The sequence below is a fragment of the Botryllus schlosseri genome, chromosome 8, assembly GCF_051294905.1.
Source record: "Botryllus schlosseri isolate E-star chromosome 8, Bs_hap1, whole genome shotgun sequence".
Classification (NCBI taxonomy): domain Eukaryota; kingdom Metazoa; phylum Chordata; class Ascidiacea; order Stolidobranchia; family Styelidae; genus Botryllus; species Botryllus schlosseri.
Genome location: NC_137243.1, coordinates 8,591,071 through 8,611,143, shown reverse-complemented (window position 1 = coordinate 8,611,143; position 20,073 = coordinate 8,591,071). Strand labels below are relative to the sequence as shown.

General features: G+C 40.6%; 4 protein-coding genes across 6 annotated transcripts in view; 1 reads left to right on the top strand and 3 right to left on the bottom strand.

Annotated features, from left to right (window-relative positions):
* The window catches only part of LOC145445601 (gephyrin-like), a 105,293-nt gene that overhangs the window by 73,662 nt on the left and 11,558 nt on the right, over positions 1–20,073 (top strand). The gene's annotated exons all lie outside the window — the stretch shown is intronic.
* LOC145445548 (uncharacterized) lies at positions 77–4,657 on the bottom strand. The gene is made up of 8 exons (XM_080323734.1): positions 3,351–4,657; positions 2,868–3,172; positions 2,139–2,246; positions 1,970–2,080; positions 1,817–1,904; positions 1,415–1,696; positions 1,036–1,304; positions 77–832 (listed from the first exon to the last, which is right to left on the bottom strand). Exons 1-8 carry the CDS (start codon positions 3,499–3,501, stop codon positions 362–364), a joined length of 1,785 nt encoding a protein of 594 aa, XP_080179860.1. The 5' UTR covers positions 3,502–4,657; the 3' UTR covers positions 77–361.
* Positions 5,324–7,743, bottom strand: LOC145445549 (uncharacterized). 2 transcript variants are annotated; one of them, XM_080323736.1, is made up of 6 exons: positions 7,169–7,743; positions 6,845–6,860; positions 6,573–6,754; positions 6,331–6,516; positions 6,163–6,270; positions 5,324–6,100 (listed from the first exon to the last, which is right to left on the bottom strand). In XM_080323736.1, the coding sequence occupies exons 1-6, from the start codon at positions 7,229–7,231 to the stop codon at positions 5,882–5,884; spliced, it is 774 nt and encodes a 257-aa protein (XP_080179862.1). In that variant the 5' UTR covers positions 7,232–7,743; the 3' UTR covers positions 5,324–5,881. The 2 variants fall into 2 exon arrangements, with proteins under 2 accessions (XP_080179862.1, XP_080179861.1); XM_080323735.1 differs by having other exon boundaries at positions 6,573–6,860.
* Positions 7,891–13,496, bottom strand: LOC145445550 (uncharacterized). 2 transcript variants are annotated; one of them, XM_080323737.1, is made up of 5 exons: positions 13,317–13,492; positions 13,026–13,256; positions 11,912–12,097; positions 11,234–11,341; positions 7,891–8,830 (listed from the first exon to the last, which is right to left on the bottom strand). In XM_080323737.1, the coding sequence occupies exons 1-5, from the start codon at positions 13,362–13,364 to the stop codon at positions 8,600–8,602; spliced, it is 804 nt and encodes a 267-aa protein (XP_080179863.1). In that variant the 5' UTR covers positions 13,365–13,492; the 3' UTR covers positions 7,891–8,599. The 2 variants fall into 2 exon arrangements, with proteins under 2 accessions (XP_080179863.1, XP_080179864.1); XM_080323738.1 differs by lacking the exon at positions 11,234–11,341 and having other exon boundaries at positions 13,317–13,496.

The window sequence follows — 20,073 nt, the reverse complement described above, 5'->3', positions numbered from 1 at the left end:
TATTCAGCACCATGTGTGTAAACTCATCGAGGCAGGAAAACTTATGTTTACGAGGCGAGGGAATAGAAGAAAAGAATTTGTAATATTGTATCTCCTGAGTTGAGACAAATATTTATTAGTGTAACATCGGTACCTGGCGAATGTAGCAAATGTATGAACATGGACATTGGTGTAGTCGTGGTAGCGGATTTTGGTGTTGCAGCAAATGGTGGAAAGCCATATTGCAATTATAAGCAAACTAGTTCGCTACGCGGGCATCCGTTTCACTATGTCGGTGAGGAAAGTTGCAACTGGCAAATACAGCTGGAAATGTGACCGTCGAGATAATTCAAACCGCGCGATTATCTGATCTCAGACGAACTTAATATGTTGGAGATGGAAGCGCCGATCCGGTGTTGTTCGTCTTAGCCACTCCGTCTCTAAAGTATGCGGAATGTAACGTGTCGTAGCTCACTCGATCCTCGTCGTCGGTGTCGTAATCTGCGGGTTGCAAGTCATTCGATTTCGTTACGCATTCGACATTGTTAGGGCCTCTTGACAGACTTCTGACGGAAAATTGAAAATTATTTCTTTCATCCGCCGGCTGAAGCCGTGCTCTAGACTTGGATAAGAAATCGGCGATGCGTGACCGTCGATCCAGTAGATTGTTGATGTCAATCCCAGGAATGTTATTCCTTTTACGACTAGGATCATTCATCCTCCAAGGATCGCGGATGTTCATTTCCGAAAGTTTTTCACCCTCCACACGAATTGGAATGGCGGGAAGTCTTGTTTGCATCCGATTGTTTCCTCTCTGTTTTCTATTGCGCTCTGGTGGCGCAATCTCCCTCCCCTAGAAAGAAAATGTGTAGGTAGCATACGATCAGGCCTACATAGAATTGACAAGGTATAGCGGTAGCCGCAAGTGGATTTATGGATAGTCGTACAAGACGCTATAGTTTCGATAAAGAGCCCTGAGGGTGACAAATATCTTAACGGAAATAAGGAAGGGACCTGGGACCTCGCTTACTTATGCTTCAAAATTAAAATGCTGACTTGAGCAAGTCTTGCGCTGAGTAGGCGTTGCTTTGGAAATGGATGTTTTCGTACGGTGATTCTCTGCTTCACTTGAGATTTTATCTTCACGTGCACCAGTGGAACTGGCCTTGGCGATCTATACCTATAAACGTCGTTATTTCCAGGGTGGTAAGTAAATTTATGTGGTATTTTTTCGACAACCAGAGTTCTAGTATAGGGTCGGACTCTGTTCCTCTGTAATGGTACGGAGCCATCCCCGATGCATAAGGTTCCAATCGATTCCAATCCTGAAAAGTAAAAGCAGATAGAAGGTACTACTGCTGAGATGGTATGAAAAGGCTGCTTATGTTTTTTTACGGATCCACAATTTGATCAAGCTATATCGCCTACTACTGACCCGATATCCAGGACCAATCTTCGTGCAACTTCGGATTCGCTTTCATACTCAGTATATAATCTCTGTCGAGATGGGCCATCTGTCTTTGAAAAGATAACTCTTCAGTCGGGGTTACTGGATTAATATATCTCTGGGTTCTGATCGGTGTATCTTTTCTGGTACCAGGATGAATAGGGGTTGGTGGAGGCATAGATAGATATCGCGAATCCGAAAATCCGTCTGGTGACGAAATTGTATCACCGTACGTCTGCCTGGATGTTGCGCGACTCCGTGTTCTCGTCCCTGTTACAAATTTGATATATTGACTGAGTGGTCGTCTATGGATAGGCAAATCAATTCAAGGCGACAAGTTTATCAAATTCTAAAACACTGAAAAGCAACAAATATCGTAAATTCGCTTACCTGCGTCCTGTACGTCTCTCTCGTATATTGGTTTACTTTCAACCAACACTGGTTCAAAATATACGTTCCCGCCATATCCGGGCCATGCCTACGTCAATATATTTATGACAGTTATTAATCTAATTTTGATCCTTGCGTAGGATATTATCCTACTTTCAAAGGATTTGCCGGAAGGTTATGTTGCTGGTGCACCAGATACGACTTGTCAGGTCGGTGTTCGTAGGTAGGCTCAATTGTCGCTGACTTTCGGAGATGGTCCCACTCCTGAATTTTATAACGTTACCAAAACTATGTGATTTGAAATAGTACATTCTTTTCAAACCACAACTTCCGCAGACTGATGCTCAGTAGACTGGTAGTGAGATTCATATAATGACTCCGTCGGTATTGGCGAGGATATTACTGAATCGTCGTGTAGTGGGAAATGAACCTGGAAACAAAAGTCTTAATGTGCATTGTGCAACAGCAACAGGATTTATGTAGTGTGGTTGCGGTACGGTCAGCGGTACCTACTTGGGCCTTTACAGCCAGTCGATGTACTGTACAAGTCATATACACCAATATAGGGTGGTAGATTGGAAACAGGGCACTCACTAGGGTTGCATCCAAAACAGACGGTGTTTTAAAACACTTTGTTTAAAACATGCTTAGTTTAGTTTTAAGTTGTAAAATTATGCCATAGCCGTGTAAATACTTTCCAAAAAAAACCATGTTTGCCAATGCCAATCGATTATGACGTCACAATTGAATAGTCGTGACGTCGTGGATTTAAAAAAACATGTTTTAAATTAGGCCTTTGTTTTAAACATGTTTGTTTTAATATAATTTTCTTTTATATGCAACCATGGCCCTCACGCATCGGGCGTATGGCATCATAAGAATGGGTGTATTTGGCTCATTCATTATTGGTGTTAAAGTTTACTGCTGTGCTATTACTGCTATACCAACGCTACGGTGCAAATTTGGAATAGCCGAACGTGTTTCTTTTAGTTGGCGGCCATTAGCAATATATATATAGGCTACTTGACAAACAATCCCAGCGATCAGATACCTTTGGGGCTATTTTCCAGGCTATAGGCTTTTCTCGTGTGGTCTGTTGCTCTTCATTTCCAATCGACACATGTATGACCTCGTTCAGATATGGCTCAGGTTCTGGATCAGCTGTGTTGTGAGATATGGCAGCATGGTTTGCATTGTCCTCTTCAATATATTTCCCAATATCGATTTGGTAATCCTCCTCGTTTGTCATCGTGGATTTCGTGGTGGTCATGGTTTTACTGACAGGTCTCCTTCGCCTGAACGGTGCTTCTGCGGCTTCGATGAACGAAGATTCGTGTTCGTGTCCTCTCCTGCCGACTAGATTGTGTGGATCGTTAGTGTGCAAGGTCCACGTGAAAGGATTGATCAAAATCCCGACAGCCTCATTGTAAATGTAATGTCGCAGTCAAACTGCATATTTCAGCAATGAATGTAGTAAAGATAAACCATCACACGATGATCGTCAGTTGCCAGTACCAACTATATGTCAGCTCACCTGTTCTTTTTTTCTTCATCGCTATATTAACAGTACGGATTTCGGGAGCGTTTCCATGTCTTATTTGAACCGCTCCTTCCCCTGGACTAGACGTTGCTTTTTTCATTTTGTCCGAAAGCGCGTAACAGGCAAGATGTGTCGTACGACTCATGCACTCGTGTTGTAGAAAGCAAAGCAACTTCTAGCAACTATATATACCAAGATTACAGATATCCTCAATTCAAAAACCTCGATCGTTAATGCAATTTAATCAACTCTTGCTACTTTTATAAGTTTATGAATATTTAATTTCGTATAACTCGATTTCAATCCATAAACAACGGTTCAACCATCTATTTGTCGAATAAGCCTTCTATAGCAACTCGACGGGTTGACAACATAGCGTGGCTACTTCGTGTACTACCAATACTAACAAAGTGTTTTGTATTCGGCTAAATATTGACATATTGGTTCATTGAAACTGATAACAGATCTCTTTATGTATCGTGAATGAGATGTGCGATGAAGAAAGCCTCACGATGGTGTCGGCTTTCCTTTTGTACAGCGAGCAATTCTGGATTCCATTCCAAAATTTAAATCCAACCCCGTAAACATTCAATTGTCGCATCTCGCAAGAAAGGTAAATTGTAACGAATTTTATGAAATCAAGACTCTAACTGATAGTGATCCACATATTACCCACAACGACGTGAATACCATTAATGACTGCGGTGAAAGTGTTTCTGCTCTTCTAATTAACGCGCCCAGTATATAATATTTTATAAACATAAAATCCTATTTATCATAGAAAACATTCCAAAAGATAACATCATTACGATGTCATTCATTATTTCTCGATTCAAGAAAATATCACACGGATTCATCTCGGTAAATAGGAAATGCCATTCATTTGAAATAATGTAGTGTTGGCGTTTCGTCGACGCGACAGCGCTTTGCAAAATCGATTAGGCGTACCTGAGTGTAGGGTTGCATTTAAAACAAACGGTTTTTTAAAACACTTTGTTTAAAACATGTTTTAAACAAAAGCCTTTTGAATTTTTTTTTTCAAGTTGTAAAATTATGCGATAATTGTGTAAATACATGTTGTATGATCCTACGGACAATAACCACCCGATATAGCCGACGTATATAGATATGCGATGGTTGGAACCCTCAAAATAGTCGGTTCAACAGTAATAGTACAGATATTTAGTCATAGTAGCTATACTTACCCTATATTTTCAATTGTTAATGTCAATCCACTATGACCTCACAATTGAATATTCGTGACGGCATGGCTTTAAAAAAACATTAAAAACATGTTGCTTTCACAACTACATTCATTGCAGTAAAGAATTTATTAACTCGAAGACTTTTCGTGTGCCCCTTATCGAGAGTTAACGGCACAATAATAAGCATACGAAAATGTGCCGTTAACTCTCGATAAGGGGCACACGAAAAGTCTTCGAGTTAATAAATTCTTTACTGCAATGAATGTAGTTGTGAAAGCAATACTCAAGTTTAGTACCGCCAACCATAAAAACATGTTTTAAACAAGGACCTGGTTTCAAACATGTTTGTTTTAGATTTATTTTTGTTTTAAATGAAACCCTACCTGCTGAGTTACTCGATATCGAGTCATGTATTAGGTGCCGAGTCGAATATTTCTAGCGTCACTCATTATCATAGAGAGTGAAAATTCGAGATTCGTGTGAAAATGGGCAGACATGACGCTAAATAGTAAATTCGTGGTTCGAACGAAAGTGAGGACCTTTTTTAGTCAACCAACGTAAAGCGTGAAAGAAAAACTGTATTTCTGGAGTTGAGCCGGAAAGTTGAGCCATTTTTTTGGATTTTCCTCCGGTATTCCAAGTTTGAAATATTTGAAAAAGTGTCCACGTTTCCCGATTCGAAAATATGGTAACCCTACATTATGATAATTATTATCATAGGCTCAAAGCTCACAATGTACAATACAATACAGAGACACAATGTGCGTTACAATATGAATCATAAAAGTTCAAATGTGTACCTCACATGCAACTACATGAAAGGACAACAACGCCAGTTATACTATATCGAAAATATTTTTGTATCTCTTGAACATGCCCATTTCGCAGTACTTTGTGGCAATGATGCAGGTTAACCGCTATTCAAAGTATGTCTTTTCCATGAACAATGACATGCGTAGCCTTGCGCAACACGTTGCGGATGCTGCCATGTAACCAACAGAGGTTTCAAGGCTATACCACATAGTTGCAAGAAAGCTTGGAGACTATAGTTCTCATCGGAAAGAGCTCTTAGTGGCGAGATGCATATATTTTCGAGAATATTTGTCTGGAATCATTAGAACTGAAACTCGATTCGTACCGAGAACTCGAATCGTCCTACCCAGTTGAAAAGCCACACTTGAGGTTTTCCTTAGGGCGGTATGCCTCAATTATAATGGGATGGAAGGTTCCTTGATTCGCCTACATCGTCGAAATTTGTAGGCTATGTGGGTTTGTGCAGCGTACGATCCCACGTTCGTTGTTCACTGTTCACCGACGATTTCACTTCAGTATTTTGTTTGCAAGAAGCACGTTCAGCGACTCCGCACTCAGCTCCTCCGTGTAACGCATCTGCCTTTCTCTGAGAGATTGGCATTTTTCACGCAGGTGTCGAATGATCGCTTTGCTTCCTCCAATTCCTGTCGAGTTCGTCTCTTCCAGAAAATCGTGATCGTTATATTTTTCTACAGACTCCAATTTTCCTTTGTCGTTTTTCCAATGCTGAAAGTATCGAGTTTACAATGGAAGACTTTACAGTTCTTAAGCTGGTGTTAAAACCGTACCTCAATTACCAACTGCATTCTTGCCATGTGCTCTAAAAAGGTATCGAACTCTTCTGGGAACTCGGAGTCGGCGATCAAATGAGAGTGGTTAGCCAGCAGATCTAATACCTATATGGAAATATTGGAATACATTTGTTTTGATTTCTAGTATTTAATTATATCACTGACCTGTTTGTCGAGAGGATACAGAACATTAATTACGAAAGCACGCCAAACTTTAATCATTTCAGCGTCTCTGGCGACTTGCGCCTTCGTCAAGTACTTTCTCAGTCCGCCATGCTCTTTCATTGCTGCTCGGTAGCTGGCTTCCGCTACGATTCTATTACCGTATAGCGGCCCGTATAAATCTTTCAACTTCAGCAAAGTTCAATTTTTCAAAGTGAACTTCAACTCTCGAAGCCAGTTATTACCTGATTCGTGACCAGACTTAGTTGAATTTCCACGCGGCTTTGTTTCCTGTCTTGCCTTGCGTTGATGTACCACGAAACCACAACAGCTGCCACTGTACCGAATATTTTCCATTCGGTACTTGCAGACCATGAATAGTCTCTTCTGTCTTCTTGTCGGATACCGGGTGCGGATGTAGTGGTGCCTGTTGATGAGGCACGCGTAAATGCGATGCTTTTCGAGATATCTCTGGATGCATCTTTTGTGAAACCATGCAATTTTGTTTGTTGCTTACATGATGCTGCACGACCCTGTGCAAAAAAGTGTTATTATATGTTCCACTCAAATTGGCGGTTCATGATGCTAGCACGTGGAATCGCGGAATAATAGACGGTGGGCCTATTAGCGGTAAAAAATGATCATTGCAATTTGCAATGGTCACTTACGGAATCAGACAAATATTATGGTTTGAGCTAGTTCTGAAACAGTCTACCGCGATATATTCAGTCTTATATACATATATAATGATAGCAGATAGCGTATCTTGTGCCAATGGCGTAGGCTACTGTAAGTCGCAAAGTCGGTACCGGTTTGTTCTTACATCATTAAAGCCACTCACCGCGTTTGAACGTATCGCAACCTGCAGCGATGTTAGTATCTTTGCACAAACCGCACCCACCATAACTCGATGCGAATACTTAATATTATCACGCTAGCTCTAGATATGCTGCTGCTCTATATAAGAGAAAATCTCGATAAATTACCTATTTTCTTGAATGAATATTTACGGTCACCTGTTCTAGCACGGGCTGACTGACTGTTACTAGTATTTGCATTTCGCGTGTTCACTATCTCGGCGCTGCACTCTTCAGATAAAAGACGCTTTGCTGTTTCGTATTTCCTACCGTAGTAATGGGAAAGCATTGACGCAGAACGATTAACAAGTCAAGAACGGTCTCTGAATTTGAAAGCAACGAAGCCATTCCTGCCGGCGACGACATGTTAGGCTAGGTTAGTCATCTATACTATGACGCAACATACATCATCCGGTCTGTTTACGAGGATGGATGATAATGAGGACTGAATAACTCGACGTAGGCCAAGATATTTTGATAAACCTAATGAATCAAAAAGGAACTATCATTAATTATGACTTGGTATTATTAGATTCAAGTAAAACATAACAAATTTGATCCCAAGCTACCGATTACACCTGACGAGTGTCAGTCGAAAATATTTGTGTTTATTTCAATATATCATATGTGATTATATTAATTAATTGTATACCGAAGTTCTGTACCTTTGAGCGTCTCTTGAAGTATATTTATACACTCACTCGCATTCATGGATCAGGTTTTCATTATTATAATAACAGCAGGATATGCACGCAGAAAGATAAATAGAATAAGGTGTCGAATCACACGAAGTTAATCGGCATAAACACTGAACAATATTACAGACAAACTCAACATTTCAACACATAACACCATAAGCATATCATACGGGCACAGGTAACCATATACAGAACTGAATATACAACTACAAACAGTCATCGGCGGGAATTTAAACTATATGTTAATATAAAATATCTATAATGTAACAGCAAATGGCAAGATATTTGACTTTGTTATAATGATCGTTGAGTAATGCACCTTTTTATGATAAAAACAATAAATATATTCACAAAATATATAATATCAGTGTGTGAAGAATGGAAAATATAGTACAATGCGCAATTCGTCTTGCATAAAGATTCTATCGAAGACATGTGTCGTGGCTGTTCTGTGTTATTCATGGTGTTTGTCGACTACTAGGCCTATGGTCATTTACACCAGGTCAATTTTGTTCATCATTTTTTTTATTCCGTAACTGCCGCCTTGCAGCACGGCCCACTTCTAAGCTTTTATAAGGCATGTGTATAATATACATGTCAATGCGTTATATTGGGAAAAATGGTTTCTTGCTCTATCAGCAGGATATAACATAAGATACGATGGACATTTGGAGTTTGTACGAGAACCATTTTTCGTCAGATGAAGTTTACAAGTCGCTAACGAAAAAGCTTTCTTATCAAAGCTAAAATCACGCCATCGGTTTGTTGATAGTCGCCAATATCCAAATTCAGTTGCTTCTGCTCCAGTCGAAGCTCGTCATATTTTTCTTTGGCGTGGTCCAGAGCTCTGGAATGTCCTCTCATTCCCGATGAGTTGTTAGCTTCCAAAAAATCGTCTTCGGTAAATTCTGAAACTGGTTCCAATTTTCCGTCTTCGGATTTCCAATGCTAAAATATCCAGATTATAGTCTAGACTAGATAGATGTGGTTCCCAACCTTTTCGACTCATCGCCCACTTATAAATCTCGACACAAATTTTCGACCCCCATATTTACGGATCCGAGAAAAGAGTACACACAAACGAAAGATTTATTCACCTAACTCTAATCGATGGTGAATTTAGTACAAAAAAGGCCATTTTACCAGGTGGTAGGTCGGTGATTCCCAAATTTTTTGCTTGTGGTACAGTAGAACAATTATAAAACGCTCGCGGCATACTTACAAAAAATGTGCTTTTTGAGAAAAAGTTTACGTGGTAATGCGACTGAAACAAAGTTACATTGTCTGTTACACTGTCTCTCTCGAGTGCAGCTTAATATCGTTCAAAACAGAGAAGCTGTGATCATTTATAGTTTATACCAGTGGTTCCCAACGTGGGCGATATCGCCCCCCAGGGGGCGATTTGGCGGTCCAGGGGGGACGAAAATGACGAAGGGGGCGATAGGGGGGGCGAAAATGGACAAAGGGGGCGACAGGGGGCGAAATTAGCCAAGGGGGCGATAGGGGGGCGATGACGCGCCAAAAAGGCTGAGCTTTTTTTTTTTTTTTTAGTCATCCACCTAGCAATGCGGAGAGAAAAACGTTATTTTGAGCTCTGAGCGGAGAAAAATGATCTTTTTTTTTTTTTTAGTCAACCCGCCGGTGATTACAGTTTGTATGCCCATTTTTCGGTACACAAAATCTGGGGGGCGATGATCGGTGTTAAGCTTGAAAAGGGGGCGATGGTTCGAAAAAGGTTGGGAACCACTGGTTTATACGAACATATATGCGACTGAAACGAAGTTGCATTGGATTGTTGATGACATACCGGTATTTCGTCATCAATTTCAAGCGCAGTCTCTCTCGAGCGCAGCTTTTCATATCATTCAAAACAAAAAAGCTATATGCTCATCTATAGGAACACACACGCGACTGAAACGAATTTGTTGATGACCTACCCATATTTCGTCATCAATTTCAAGCAGTCTCTCTCGAGCCTCTCGCGCACAGCTAATGTCATTCAAAACAAAGAAGCTATGTTCGCATAGTCATTGAGATACAAATGTCAAATGGCAATGCAACTCCGATCGCTTTTGTGCCTATCATGATATAGGTAAGGAATTGAAACGAGACAACCATTTTGTGAAAACAGCGTTTTAAAAAGACGGGATGTCTCATATATATCAATGGGCTGTTCTTCAATGGGATTGCTTGTTTCATTGCTTCCAAATGGACTGACTATCCATCTAAATTCGTGGACAACAAATCGCGAGACGAAATATTGCAATGCCAGTTGAAGTCCAGGCAGTGTGCTCAGGTTTTGCGGAAATATTTGATGCTGAGGAGATGCTTCACAAGGAGCGTGAACCGAATCTTCGGCACATAGCAGCCCAAATCTATATCGCGACAATCAACCTACTCATCGCCAATTTCATGATTGGTTACATTGTAATGTCCATATGTGTTATTTATCGGATATGAAGCGGTTTGAGTGCTTTTTGCGCATGTGTTGCCTGCGTGGTTTGCTTGAAATAATTTACAAAAATATTCGCGGTACACCTGAGAATCTGTGGCGGCACACAGTTTGGGAATCACTGTGGTAGGTGCTCGGAAAACCGGATTCTGAGTCTACTTTCCGTTGAGTCGACTTCTTTTTCGGGTTATATGCAGAGTAAGCCGTCTTCACGTGCGTTTTTGACCGTGGTAATTAAATACATCCCACTGGACGTTCTAACATTTTCGCCCCCCCCCCAGTCGCCCTCTTTGGTATTTTCGCCCCTTGCTTTTCTAAATCGCCCCCTGGGGGGCGATGTCGCCCACGTTGGGAACCACTGATCTAGAACGTGAAGTATAGGTATAAGAGCACTCGTGAAAAATCCATGTTATGTAGGCCTACTTGGTGATCTCTCTGAATATGTTTCGACAACTGTACTGCTGAAATAACTGATCAAGAAGTCACGGTTTCGCCTTAAATCGACGACATACAATGTACAGCAGTGATTCCCAAACTGAGTGCCGCGGCAGATTCTCAGGTGTGCCGCGAGTTTTTCCGGATTTTTTTTATAATAACTATTTAATATTGAAGATAGGCGTGTAGACAAGCATATCCGACTTCGAAGCGGCCAAACTTCTTGAATTCAACAACTAAATATGGTTTTAGTCGAATATGCTCGTATAAGAAAGTACGGCCATTACCACGTAAATAGATTTTAAGCGACTCTTTTGCAAGTGCACCGCGAGCGTTTAATAACATTCTGGTCTGCCACAAGCCGAAAAAGTTTGGGGACCACTGGTGCACGTTCAGTGTAATACTGTACAGTGTACACGTTTTCCAAAGAATGGTTTATTGTGAGTTGTTTTGTTATACAGTACCTGCATCACAAATTCCATTCTCGCAGTATGCACCAGTAGATCTCTGAATTCGTCGGGAAAACCTCCGTGAGCAACCAAATGTGCATTGTTAACGATCAATTCCACTGCCTGCAACCAGATATTGAGACTCGCAACCGTTGTTATAATTTCATGTGTCAACTACCAAAGTTATTCACAAGTATCGATTCATTTACATATTGTAAACTCACTACCAGACTGCTTCAATATACGACTAGTACAGTTGTATAGGGATATTTGCGTATTCCAGTTTGGTATTTCCATCATGACTTTAGAAAATACCCGTTCAAGGTTCAATATTAGTCACGCACTTGTTCAACGCAACCAAGGCTCAATATCGGCATGTGCGCCAAGCTATCAAATGAATTCAACGAAGTTAAATTCGTAAAAGCTGCGGATTGACATCACTGGCGATGGCGTCACGTTGGAATGCTTTCAGTTGTAATAAATCCCCAAAAGGTGTTGTTCAACTACAATCATGTTTTTGTATGGAATATTCCACGCGAAGAGCTCATCATCGATCGTGACTGAATTCACTTCACTCTACTATGCGAGAACAAAGAATCGACCGAATAGAGTCGCAAGAGCAACGCACAAGTCTAATTTTATTGTCTTTGCAATGTTTATTTTATTCAATGACAATGAGCCCGGGCAACTCACCGCTTTATCAAGAGGATAGAGGACATCCATGACATACGCTCTCCACCGTCGTATCATGTCGGCGTCTTTAGTAACTCTTGCTTCGTGCAGGTACTTTTGCAATGCATTGTGTTGCTTCATCACAGCCTTGTAACTGGTATGACTCACAAGTCTGTTACCATATAATGGCCCGTAAAGTTTCTTTATCTGAAACGTTGTGTTTTTCGTTCAAGTATAGTCGACACAATGACTTAATCACGTTTCCTGCAACAGCAAAAACGCACCAACCGGCAGATTTCGTGCGGTTACCAGAAATCGCTACAGATGCGAATACCTATAGCAGGGCCGGCCAACCCGTGGCCCGCGAGGTTTTGAGTGGCCCGCGAGGTAATTTCCGAAATTACTAATATTATCAAAATTGGATAAAATTGTGAACTTGCAAGGCCAACTGAAAATTTGATTAGTCTGACCGCAACACTTGAGACGTGATGACTAAAATATCAGTTCCGACGTATTGGCAGATCCATGAGCCAGTCGCATTTTGGTAGATCTTCGTACACTACAATAAAGCAGAATAATTTGCGATAGATTTATCAAAAGTAAAAATGTTCTACACGCTTCGCGCAACATGTTGTCACTCGATTTCTTGCTTTTAATATTGTTACCTCTTTGTGAAAATGAAAGAACGCCTAATGTATCAGATTGAGTCTAACTATATTCGCGATTACGAGACAAAGTGTCGTTCAACATATGCGACCTTGCGTTGCGCTCGCAGTAAAGATAGACGCATGTTGGTCGAAGCTTTCGATATCGATATGTCCAGGCGCCAAATAGTCCAGTTCTTGCAAACTGAGCCCAGCGATATACAGCAGACCCGCAATATAGTCAAGTGACAATATTATTGACCTATGTACTTCGAAAATTTTTCGCGCGTGGCAGGCTAGTGGCTCGCGCAATATAGTTCGTCTATCGAATGTGGCTCTTTGGCTGAAAAGGTTGGCCACCCCTGACCTATAGCCTCTGTATCCTACAAAATTAGATAATATCACACCACGGGGCGGGACAATCGTCAATAAGTTTAATAAATATAGAATAGAGCAGCTAATGGGTATGCCGAAAACAATTAAGTAGAAACCTGACTCTCCACTTGATCCAGACGCATTTGCTTTTTCATCTTAATTTTATCCAGTCTGTTTGTAACATAGTATGAGGACATCGCAACAAATACAGATGCCACTATTTTCCAGTCGGTGCCTATATTCCAGCTCCATCCATTCCATTTATACCGTCTGTGACCGTCCTTTGGTTCGATTTTGTCTGTTGTATCAGAACCAGGCGGTATGTTTGAAAACCTTCGAGTGAGAGTCTGCAAAAAATGGAAACGTCCATAATTTTATTCTAGCTCGATCCATTTCATTAATGATACCTGGAAAAGCACTCCTTTTAAACCTGTCTGTATTCTACAAGCCAGCATGATGGATTCACTACTATCTGGTGCGTAATGTGAGGTTCCTCCTTCCTCACTGTTAAGTTAGATATATATTATGAAATATCTCGGACCTAGTGGAGAACCGCTACATATATATGTACAATGTACATATGTACGCATCGTATATATATATCACCAGTGTCGCTTTCGCTTCTTCTTTTGATTCTCTCTCAGATAGGCAAGCGTACAAAACAAATCGAGTGCTGCTTTCGTCGTGGTGACGCAACATTGGCCGGTCTATAGTACTGATAATGAACATATGACACACATTACGAAGCACAAAGAGTACTTGATCAGCTGTTTCATTCACCCTAACGATCGTCAGAGTAGAATGTAGTGTTATGTGATTGAATTGAAACAATATCTGTTTGCTGCATCTTCAATAAAGGTTCGGTTTACATTCAAAATGATATCTTGTACTCAAGTTCTCTTATTTTCTCACCACACCGATTTAATCCTGTTGTATAGTGTGTCATATGAGTATAGGCTATTAACTGTTATCGATTTACCCGTTAGCTTAACGTTCATTTTGCGTACAAAGTAAGGACGTCGATGCAAGTTCCTCGCCTTCAAGCGTACAGTCAGCCAAACTATTTTGTGTAAAATTATTAACCATATTGGAGGTCCATCGATGATGAGTGGTTAAAGAAACACGTGCTTTAAGGTAGATGACCTTATTTTTGCTTAGTTCACGTGCCGGAAATTGGTCCCGTTTAGCCGACGTTGAGACTCACTATACCTTCACTAATTCATTGACATCGAGTCATAGAAGTTTTCAGCGTGCGTGACTGGGGTCATGTGACTCATGTTTGTGATCAGTTGCCATGGCACATCAAAATTCATAGTTAGGATCAAAAGTAATCTAATTTTGTAGATGGAGATGCAATCTAAGTCGATTCGTATTAGGACTTATTCGGTTCCTTGCGATATAATAAGCAGGCAGTTCACCACCGTGATCATCATATCGCAGGTATTTTATATAATACGATGCCTGTGCGGCTGTGCCCGCCTTCCCGGATCTAGTCGATATGTGGTGCTGTGTTGGCATGCAGCTGGTCCCAACATACAATACAATACAATACAATACATTGGGTTATAATTTTCATCTGAACAAGCTACACACACAATGTACAATGCGATAAGACACAATGCAATGTAACGAACAGATAGGAGGATGTCGAACGACACGCATCAGTAGCGATCCTTTACTCAAACATCCATCTCGGCCTAGAGTGCCCGATGTCACCGTTCTTTTTCGATGTTGATATTTTTGAAGACGCGGCCCTTTCTACTAGTTTTTTTCTGTCCTTGTGAGTGCTTTCTTTCTTCGGGTCTTTTTACTGGGCTTTTTTGTCGCCGTAAGAAAGGCGACAGCGGGGGAAGAGGAGCCCAAATGAACCTCCGACGGGAACATACCATATCGATGTGGGGCTTCGTGGCATATAGTCTACTAAAGTTCGGATTCGTGCGTTTCTAAGAAACATTTTCATCGGAGTAGCATGCGCATTACGCGTGTGCACTGTGCAGTCGACGAATGGGGTGTTGAAATATCGATATGAGAATTAAAAACGTACAATAACCATCGACAAGACAAAGAAAACCAACGTTCGACGTGGTCTTGGACAGAAGCATCGGTTGAAACCGCCGTGCAATTGCTGAGTGTCATTGTGAACAACCCTGACACTTGATTAACATCAGACGCAGTGTATTTATCGTGAATACAGGGAATGCTCCAGAGCTCCACACGCCTACAGGAGTTAAGCCCGCTGTGCGGTCTGAATGACAGTGCCTTACGATATAACCAGGATGTGTAAAAGAAAGTTTTGAAACTTTTCAATAATTTATATTCGTTTTCTGGCGATGTTCGTGACTAACCAATTTTGAACAATTTTACAGCCAAAATCACGCCACTTGCCTTCAAAAATATAGAGTGAAAGGAGAGGTGAGGCACAAGTGAGGCAATGACGAGCCCAGCCTCTACCCTCACCTGAGATAGTGCAATTCATCGTAAACAGCTCCAAGTAAATACAACTTCTAATTGCTGGTACTACTCGAAGTATTGACGCACTGATTCCGAAAATAAAAATATAATATTGTCCGAGTACCAACATCCCTCAAAATCGCCACGGGATTTGGAATTAGACTTCGTTACGTACGTACAATGCTGGCACAGAGAAACAATAGCCAGGTGGGACGCAGATTAATTTGCCTCGATGATTGTTGGCTAACAACCCGACAATCGCAGCGCAGTTAACCAATGCGTTAGCGACTTCGCAAACCTACGATAGTGTGAATCGTTGAATTGCGATGCCAAACGGGTACTTTCGGTACTTGAGTGTGAATTAACGTTGTTTCTTCTACTCCTTTGATTGCATGTGAATACCATTCAAACAGATAGAATGCAGTTTCTGTCCCTATTTGTCTCGCGCAAATAACTCGAATTCAAGTCGAGTCAATGTCTAAAGTGACTGAAGTCGAGTTGATTCATTTTACAGAGCTGAGGAAATGACTTGAGTCAAGTCGAGTCACCGAAGGCCGGAGACAGCCGGATCCTAAAATACATATAGTAACAAAAAATGGAAGAACATGTTAAAATCAGGCATGTACAACACACTCAATGAAAAAATAAGCTAGAGAATTACAGAGGTGGTCAAAGTAGCCAAGAAAGCTACTTAAGCAGAAGTAGTACCGACGCGAAAATCTACTCAAGTACGAAGAGAAATAGTGCTTTATTAAGCAGCCTAAAACTACTTAAAGTAGAAGTAGAATTGTCTGGCTTTAAATCTACTCAAGTCAGTAAGTTGTTTTGAAAGCAGTTTTAAATACGCTCTCATGAACTGTCAAAGACTTGAAATTGAGCTATGCGGATGGCGCAGAGCAATGGGTTCGTGCCGCTACATCCTATGAGTGATACGTTTTCAACAGCATAAGAATTCGACTGCATCATGGCTGCAAATGATAATTTAGCTATGGAACAGCGCTTCTTAACCTTTATTTTCCCCAGCGGCGCGTTTCAGAAAATGTCATGGAATGGCACGTATAGATATGACTAAAGCGATTTTTTACATGTCAAAAAAATCAAAATCAGGTCAAAATTGTTGAGTTAGGTCAAAAAATGTCAAAAATTTTTACAAAGGTAAAACTTTTTTGCAACCTGCATATCGTTCGTATCGTAGATTTTGCACTTTCGGTGAACTTATCATTTGACATTTGTCTATAGGCCCATAAAGTAGGCTACAAGCTGTGAAATGTCAAATGATATGATATGATATGATTCACAATGAAACAAATAGGTTGGCATGGTGTTATGCTCGACGTACCGCAATATCCCAACTGAAACAAGACTGCGGGGGCACCGCATGGTTCTTATATCGAGAAGCGTATGGTGAAAAATTGTGATGTAGAGACAACATTGCCAGAATGAAGCAACGCGGTTTATCACCAGCAGGAGCAGTGTACGCACAACTTCAGTGTTGTCATCAAACAACTGCTGCTGTTGAATGTTCTTTCTCTATTCTTGGCAAGCTACTCGGTAAGGACAGACACTTTCTACCCAAGAATGTAGGGAAGTATCCTTCGATCTACTACAAAAATTATTTCTACCATAATGCGTATTCTAACTACTTGAATTCTTCATCGGGCCAGATTTCGTTACAATAAAGTTTTTTCATGTAAAAATTTGTCAGTTTTTGAGGCAAAAAAGTTTTTTTCAGGTCAAACTACTCCGTAAGGGCGCACAATTACAACCAGAAATGAAGATAAGTAGTCCAATATTAACATTATGTGGGAAAACACCTAATGTGCATACGTTAGGTCAAATTTGGTCAAAATTAGGATGTTAAGGTCAAAATCTTCCGTTTTTAGGTTAAGAAAATATCCCTAGTTATGACGTAGAGCAAGGGCCGGGAACCTTTTTCGACCGAAGAGCCATATTGGTCTGATATTTTCAATTGTAACTCCCAATGAGCCATACATGTCAATGAACTGTTACGTCACACTTGGAAATTCGTGACGTATTGGTAGCACTAATATATGGGATTCGTGGTGTCCGCCATATTTTTCTGCCCACATTCGTAGGTGCTGCCAAACATGGTCACTCCAGCAGTACATTTCCACTGCAGGGAGTGGTACGTCAGTCTATCGATGTTTATGAATGACTAGATTTTAAACATTTTTATTACCAAAATCACGTAATTTTCATATTTATTGTTCGAAAGTAAAGCGCGAAACGAGAGGTAAGGCCCATATGTGGCACAGACGGGCCAAGCCTCGCCCGCAATAGCGCAACTCATCGTATATAGCTTAGAATTTATAATCACTGATAAATGTAATTGTTGCGCTGATTCCGAAAATTTGCATATTGATCGACTTCCAAAGTATTCGGCGTACCATAACGTTGCGCTGTAACCGCCTACATTTTTACGGCGGTGCTATAGAAAGCTACTTAGCTATAGCGTTGTTTTTAATCTGAATTTGTAATTGTGAATGTCACTTCCAAGGCAGTTTTCTTCTCGTCGTACATCAAAAAGACGATGTGTATTTGAAAACAGCATTGTCCTATAATCGTCGCCATGTCTGTTATTCTCGTTGATCAATCAAGATATTGACCAATCGAAGATTTCGAGGTGCGCGGTGGCGGGTAGATCGAATTCAAGAGTGGTGACAGTTGCCGACGCGACAGCAACTTAAAATTGGGGATTTTTAAATGGGGTAGGGCGTACGAGCCCTTAACCCTGAATAGCCCATTGTCTTGACCTCTCAAAGACATTTTATGCTGCCAAGAGAATAACTATTCTGGCCATCATGAAAATTCACTAATAAGTTGCTGCAATGTTGATAAATTAGGTACAAAATTAAAAATTTGGCATATCTTTTACCCAAGCGGCCAAGCCATAGGTTCGCGACCACTGACGTATAACAATACGGATAGGTTTGCATTTAAAACAAAAATAAATTTAAAACAGACATGTTTAAAACACGGCCCTTGTTTAAAGCATTTTTTTTAGTCAGCATATAGCTTGTCTAATAGGGGCGTCACACTGAATTGACGGTATTATGCCGTTCCTTAAGAATTATAATTGAAAGTATATGGACAACATGACTCATTTGACGCAAAGGCCTATCTTAAATGGACCTAAAATATCTTTGACCAGGACTATATCGTCATGCGGCAATTTTACGGTCGGCAGTCATCATCACCGAGCGAGATAATGTAATGGTATGATGCTTCTTGATCGGTAGGTCGTGGATTCGATCCCCGGCTGGGTCAAACCAAAGACTCGAACACTGGTATCCGTGGCTATCCTGTTAGGCGCTCATCATCCGTGCAGGAGAAAAAACGGGGTTGCAGACTAGGTGACCTTACCGTCGTATCGCATCTCCGTCGTCAAAGCATCTCGATGGAGTAGGCTAAAATGAAAATCATCTCTCTCTCTCTCTCTCTCTCTCTCTCTCTCTCTCTCTCTCTCTCTCTCTCTCTCTCTCTCTCTCTCTCTCTCTCTCTCTCTCTCTCTCTCTCTCTCTCTCTCTCACACACACACACACACCGGAACATGCATTCCATTCCAGTGTTATATAACTAGGCCTATAAGGCATCACTGTCGAACCAGCGATGATTTCGAGGGTTCCAACCATTCCATCAGCTATACGACGACTATATATCAACAGAAAGTCATCCCATTAGGGCTCATACTACATGTTTATCCGAACGTATTCACACAACTATAACATTATTATAGAAATTAAAAAACATTTCAGATGTCATTTCTTTAAACAAACTACTTAAAACTTCTCATGTTTTAAATGCAACCCTAAATACGGAGGAGTTGTATTGGGTATTACGCAATTAGTATACGACTTTATACGTTAACTAAAATATGGTAGATCGTACTATGTAATTTACATTCATTTTCCGGAAAATAGAATCTGTAGGCCTACTGCATTAGTGCTGCATATACTGCATCATGGTGCATGCGCTCCTGACAAAAGAACTGAAATTAATTACAAGAACTCAAAGTGACCACGTATTGTTCGTAAAAAAAAATCCAAATATAATTTTTACATGGTGGAAGCATATTTCATGTCTTTTGTCCAGAAATATTTCACGGTGGTCGACTAAAACAGGACTGAACGTTTAAAAGTCAAGGAGCACCGTTTCCAGATTAGGACACGCCATGTGCTGCTAGATTACAATACCATAGTTCCAAGCGTTTTGCTGATCCCTATGTACTGTGATGAAATATGTCATGTAGGCGACTGTGAAAGGAAACACGCAATCAGCTACCTAAATTATATCGCCAGATACTTTCCGTCACTCCATATCTATCCTTGTCGAAGCACGACGAAAATTATGAACTTTACTCAACTTAATGTGAAAATTTTATTGCTATTGGTACTCCGTGATAATTGCCCATAAATTTATTCGTCTCATGATCTCTCTCATTAAATGAGTATTATTTCTACTTGACAAACTTTAAATAGTGAAAAGGAAGTATGTAGACCAGAATATATTTCGAAGTAGAAGTAGCGGAACACTCGATTTTACTTGCGTAAGTAATGCAAGTGTAGGAAAACTACTTGATTACTTCGAAAAAGTAGCCTATAAGTAGCCTACTTTGTTACTGACCACTAGGCATGGTGTGAACCTCTGAAAGGTACAGGTTCGTGTGAACGCGAACCTTTTTGAAGGGTTCTG

What these genes read in the sequence shown, in the direction of transcription:
- LOC145445549 (XM_080323735.1), bottom strand. Translation starts at nt 7,231, where the DNA reads ATGGTGGGTGCGGTTTGTGCAAAGATACTAACATCGCTGCAGGTTGCG. An exon ending in TTGCGATACGTTCAAACGCG is followed by an intron (nt 6,861 to 7,168) that starts GTGAGTGGCTTT and finishes TTTTTTGCACAG; the next exon opens with GGTCGTGCAGCATCATGTAA. An exon ending in TAAGTCTGGTCACGAATCAG is followed by an intron (nt 6,517 to 6,572) that starts GTAATAACTGGC and finishes ACTTTGCTGAAG; the next exon opens with TTGAAAGATTTATACGGGCC.
- LOC145445550 (XM_080323737.1), bottom strand. Translation starts at nt 13,364, where the DNA reads ATGCTGGCTTGTAGAATACAGACAGGTTTAAAAGGAGTGCTTTTCCAG. An exon ending in TGGATCAAGTGGAGAGTCAG is followed by an intron (nt 12,098 to 13,025) that starts GTTTCTACTTAA and finishes ACAACGTTTCAG; the next exon opens with ATAAAGAAACTTTACGGGCC. An exon ending in GAATGGAATTTGTGATGCAG is followed by an intron (nt 8,831 to 11,233) that starts GTACTGTATAAC and finishes TGGATATTTTAG; the next exon opens with CATTGGAAATCCGAAGACGG.
- LOC145445548 (XM_080323734.1), bottom strand. Translation starts at nt 3,501, where the DNA reads ATGAGTCGTACGACACATCTTGCCTGTTACGCGCTTTCGGACAAAATG. An exon ending in TTCCGGCAAATCCTTTGAAA is followed by an intron (nt 1,905 to 1,969) that starts GTAGGATAATAT and finishes ATATTGACGTAG; the next exon opens with GCATGGCCCGGATATGGCGG. An exon ending in GAGAGACGTACAGGACGCAG is followed by an intron (nt 1,697 to 1,816) that starts GTAAGCGAATTT and finishes AATTTGTAACAG; the next exon opens with GGACGAGAACACGGAGTCGC.